The sequence below is a fragment of the Homalodisca vitripennis genome, unplaced genomic scaffold, assembly GCF_021130785.1.
Source record: "Homalodisca vitripennis isolate AUS2020 unplaced genomic scaffold, UT_GWSS_2.1 ScUCBcl_3;HRSCAF=271, whole genome shotgun sequence".
NCBI lineage: Eukaryota > Metazoa > Arthropoda > Insecta > Hemiptera > Cicadellidae > Homalodisca > Homalodisca vitripennis.
In genome coordinates, this window is record NW_025776137.1 from 439,427 (window position 1) to 444,604 (window position 5,178).

The 5,178-nt window shown below is 34.2% G+C and overlaps 1 protein-coding gene across 1 annotated transcript; it reads left to right on the plus strand.

The window, feature by feature from the left end:
- Positions 1-276: 276 nt before the first annotated feature.
- On the plus strand, positions 277-3,501 carry LOC124370115. Its single transcript, XM_046828406.1, has 3 exons — positions 277-556; positions 921-1,080; positions 1,970-3,501. Exons 1-3 carry the CDS (start codon positions 386-388, stop codon positions 3,499-3,501), a joined length of 1,863 nt encoding a protein of 620 aa, XP_046684362.1. The 5' UTR covers positions 277-385.
- The last annotated feature ends 1,677 nt before the right edge of the window (positions 3,502-5,178 follow it).

Consider the following 5,178-nt stretch of genomic DNA (forward strand, 5'->3'; position numbering starts at 1 on the left):
CGTAACTCCAAATTTTTCGATATTCTGGTTTTGAGCATTCTGTATATATTTTTTTCTGCTTTATAAAGCCATAACAATGTAACTCCTTAAAAAAAAACCTAGCAGGAAATAGGAGTGTTTGAAATAGCTTAATTCCAAAGGGATGTAAGAACCAGAACAGCGTAAGGTCACTTAATATGTTATGGTCCTCACAAAAATTTAAAAAGTACAGAGCGTAACTCCAGCTGGGGAGTTACGCTACTCTGGCTCAACTTTATTGTTGCTAGAATAGTTGATACAAACAGCTGTTTTATTTTCTAGAGTAGTTGTGCATGTCTCAGCTGATTGGTCGAATGTGAAATTTACATGAATTGATGCCCTAACCTAAACTTATAGTTTCATCAACATGAGCAGCAGAGCGAAACTTATTTTACAATTAGCTTTGGAGGACAATGTAAATAATTCTCAGCAATTACTATTATTACCAGAACAAACTACTAAAGAAAACAATGAAACAAACGTCTTAAGCTTGTCTTCGATGGACACAAATCCTGCACCCTCATTGACATCATTACAGGTAAGCCTGGTTAAAATATACTTATACAATTACTTGTGTTGCAAACCAATTTTTTTACTGTTATAACTCTTAGCCCTCATTTTTTTCTAACAACTGGTATTATTCTTTTGTTAAACCTCTGGGTCCCAAAACTTGTTAAAAACTCTCCAGCAACTTCATCCCTACCACTTATAGGGTTAAAACACTTATTGGTAATCAAATTGGTATAGATTGATAAATCTGTTTACAATACTGGTGTGAGTTACTTTCAAGTGGCTGAGCCTATCCGTACAAAATTAAATTATAAGCATACCACAACAATAATTATACTATTAGCCTATTTTCACTGAAGGTCGTAAAAATACAATAAATTTATATTTTGCAGGCAGTTGATCCGTTTGTTCTTCTCAACAATGAAAATGAATATATAATGGAAGTCGAATCAGAAAGTAATAAAGAATTCGCTACTGATGAAAATATTGTTTGGAATGATGGTATTACCAACCAGGATTTTCAGTCATATGATATCTCCTTTTCATCGCAAGGTAAGTGTTCATCAAGAATGTTTTAAACTCACTACTATAAAAGACTGCAGTATAATAAGCGACCACCCGTCGAATACCAGTATATCGATAGTCAATATCGAAACTATTGAGTACATAAACATTCGAATTATAAATATTTAAAATTAATAACATTGTCATCTGTTATTATTTTAGATATTACAGCTGAATTAGACTGTGAATTGAAATAACTATGATGTAATTACCGGTAGGATATTTTGGTTGTGGTAGATAATCACGAATATCGATACTACGATTATATGAATAGTCGATATACTGTTAATCGACTGATGGTCATTTATTATATTGCAGCCCTATAAAACCATTCACCATGATGGGAAAGTTTTGTAAATTATAGTAGACTTGTTTTTTGTCATACTACACAAATAATAGCTATTTGTATACTTAAGCTTACCCATGAAGTGAGTGTTTTTCGTTCTTACAGATTAAGTGTGTTACAAGTACATTCATACGTATATATTTATCTTAATTTTTGGTGCCATATACAACTAATTCATATTTTTAAAGCTGCTTTGATGATTGCAAACTGCTAAAAATATGTAGTTTACCATGCTTGATATTGCAATTTTAATCTCAAGTTTGACATTCGGCCTTCTTTTTGTAGAGACAAATTTTTATGTTGTACAAAATGTGAATAAAATTTCAATAAAACAAATGTTTTGTCATACTAATTTACAAATGATTCTACCAAGGCTTTCATACATTAGTTCATACTGGACCTAAAAATGTGATGCTTAAACACTTCTAATTATATATACTTTAATTATGATCTTCAGCGGTTGTGTTAATCAAGTTTTAAATTTATAATACCACATTTATAACCGATAATTCACAATTTCATATTTTTCAGGCCTAGTTGCTGAAGAAGAGGATAGTCTTCAAGAATTGGCTGTCTCTGGTAATGCAGATATCCCATCACCAGGAACTTCTGTTTTGTCATCTAACGTAGATGACACTGATATTGATAGCACATACTGTCCTCGTTTCAACTCAGAGTCAGAACTATCTACTGATGAGTCTATAGTGAGTATTACTAGAGTTGCTTCAAAGGTTTCAAGTGACAGTACTTCTTATGTGAGGAGGAGCCAAAAGATAGCTCAAGACAAAATTCTACTGGTTCCTTACACTGATTCGGACACGGAGGAAGAAGCAAACAAAACCAATCCTAATGTAAAAAAAGGAAAGAAGAGGGTGAGGAATGAAAACAAATGGAAAAAATGTGTGAGGAAACAGCTAAGAGTTAGTGGAAAAAACTATCTTAGTGCTAAGGGAGCAGAGATTAAAGCAAGATCTCTGAAATCTCCTTGCAAATCTACTTGCCGTCTCAAGTGCTATCAGCGCTTTACCAAAGATCAGAGAGAAGGTATATTTTCAGATTTTTGGAGAGAAGACAGAGACTGGGATTCTAAACGTCAGTTTGTTGTTTCCTGTATAAGCAGCAAGCCTGTCGCTAGGTCCAGGAAGAAAGATGGCTCAAAGGGAAACCGGGCTCAAAGTAATAAATTTAGTTTTCAAATAAATAGTTGTGAAGAAATAGTCTGCAAAACATTTTTCCTAAACACTCTGGCTATCTCTGAGATGTTTATGCGAATATCACAACAGAAAACAAGCAAGACAGGAATGGTTGAGCCTGACCAAAGAGGTAAACATGTACCTGGAACAAAAATTAAGAATGAAATAATAGATGGAATTAAATCTCATATTTCAAAATATCCAGCGTATCAAAGCCATTACAGCAGAGAACGTATAAGCAGGAAATATTTGGGCAATCACCTCAACATTAACAAAATGTATGGACTGTATGTTGAAGAGTGTAGAGAAAAACAAGTTAATCCTGCAAAGAAGTGGTTGTTTAGCAAAGTGTTTAATGAGGACTTTAACATGGCATTCAAGTTACCAGACAATGACACATGCGATGTGTGTGATGAATTTGAATGTAGATTGAAGAATAAACAAAATTCAGAAGAATTGGAAGAGATTAGCAGGAGACACCAAGAGCATTTAGATGAGGCTGCGTCCAGATATCGTTTGAAAAGGGAAGACAAACTTCATGGAAAAGAAGATCACAAAAGCAAAGTAGTAATGGCTGACCTTCAAAAATGTCTCCCTACACCTAATCTTACAAATTCACAAAGCTTTTACCTAAGGAAACTTTGGACACTAAATTACACGATTCATGATCCTGCAAACAATAAGACCTGGTGCATGCTATGGGATGAAGTAACAGGGGGTAGAGGTGGAAGTGAAATGGCCTCTTGTTTTTATGCTTGGGCAAGTAGAGATATTATTGAAAGCGGAATTGAGAAATTAACCGTCTGGACAGACAACTGTAGCGGACAAAACCGTAACATGAACATGATTTTAATGTATATGAACCGCTAACTGCAGAAAGGCATCAAGTCCAAATTAACCAACTTTTCAGGAGCGACAAAAAAACCTTATAAATCCATATGTACATACATATATTTAAATATTTATTTTTTATTCTATATGACTGACCTTTTAAAGATCATATTTTGAAATTGAGTCAATCAAATATTTTTTTAAAGAGTGATTATTAATTTTTTTTTTACATAGGACATGTTTCCTTTCTGCGGTAAACTATTTTACAATTTTACAAATCATGGGGAAAAAATCATTATACAAATCATTTTGTTAGATACATTTATTTTAATGATAAAAAATATCTTATATTAGGAACACGTTGTATAACAAAGAAAATATTTTTACACTACAATATTTAAGTCATCGTCAGCGGTTGATGTGGTAGGCCATGACAGGATTTGGTCCCAAAAGTCAAATTTTTCTTCTGGAATGTATTTTTTGTTTTTTTCAGATCTTCCATTTTTTTTAATGTTGATCGGAAAGTACCGTAGCATAGGCTTTTTTTTGTTGGAGCCCTGATCGGCATCTCTGCCATTCCTCAATCTGAAGGAATCCGTTGCCAAGCCGTAATGTTTCATGTCACACTGCACCGTGTGAGGCGTCTCAGATGAAAAAGACATTACCCTGTATTTTGATATTGAAAATGTTATTTTTGTCTTTTCGGTACATCTCTACCATAGGAATCGTCACTTAAGCTGGTCTTTTTGTAAAACTCTGGCCACCATGCAGTGAAGCCAATAAAATCGTCAAAGTTCATTTTGATGACAGAGAATTTACCAGCGATTTTCGATGAACCAAGAATAAGAGCTTCGACTTCAGCTAAATCATAGTATCTTTCTTCTCTTCCCAATTTTCTTCTTACTATCCCCAAAATCTCTATCATTCGGCATATAAACGAGTGGCCTCGGACTGGAAACACTAGTTTTTTACTTCATCAAACCGTTTTATTTCACATAAATACATCATCATTCTTACCAGGGTGTGGTTTTTGTTCTGTCCTGAACAGTTGTCCCCAAAACAAATAAAGTTTTTTTACATCATTATCAATTTTGTGTTTGATGTACCAGTCCCAATATTGTACAAACTTCGTTAGCTCCCTTACCTCCATTACCCTCGTGATAGATAACAGTTGTACATTCACCTGTTGAAAGATTATGCACACCAAAGACGTTAACAGTGAGCTGCCGGAAGTAATAGGTGTCTTGTACAGGAATGCAAGGTAGAGATACGTTAGCCATAAAATCAATACAGATCCCAACACTAGTCAACTCATTTTTGCACTTTTCCGTTGTTTCTTGCAACGAGGCATAAAATTTTTTAGCTCTACGTTTGTGTACCATTAACTCGGCGACAGCTACTCGCTTGGCATTCTCGTTTAAAAAAAGGACTTTTTATTTTCAAGGTTAGTTCCTCGCAAGTTACACAAGCATCTTTAACTGGTCGGTCAAAACCAATGTCAGGGTAGTTTTCATTAAAATAAGTCCAAAAGAACTTGTATGAGAGCCTTTTTTCACTTCCCAAAGTTGTTGTAAGAAAGTTTTGGTTTTTTTTTTATGAACATATCATACATAATTTTCAAATTCAAGTTTGCTGAGAAGTACTGTTTATCTTTGCCTGTATAGTGATGGGTTTTTTTGTTGGGAATGATTCAACATGGGCCCTTAATCGAGTCAG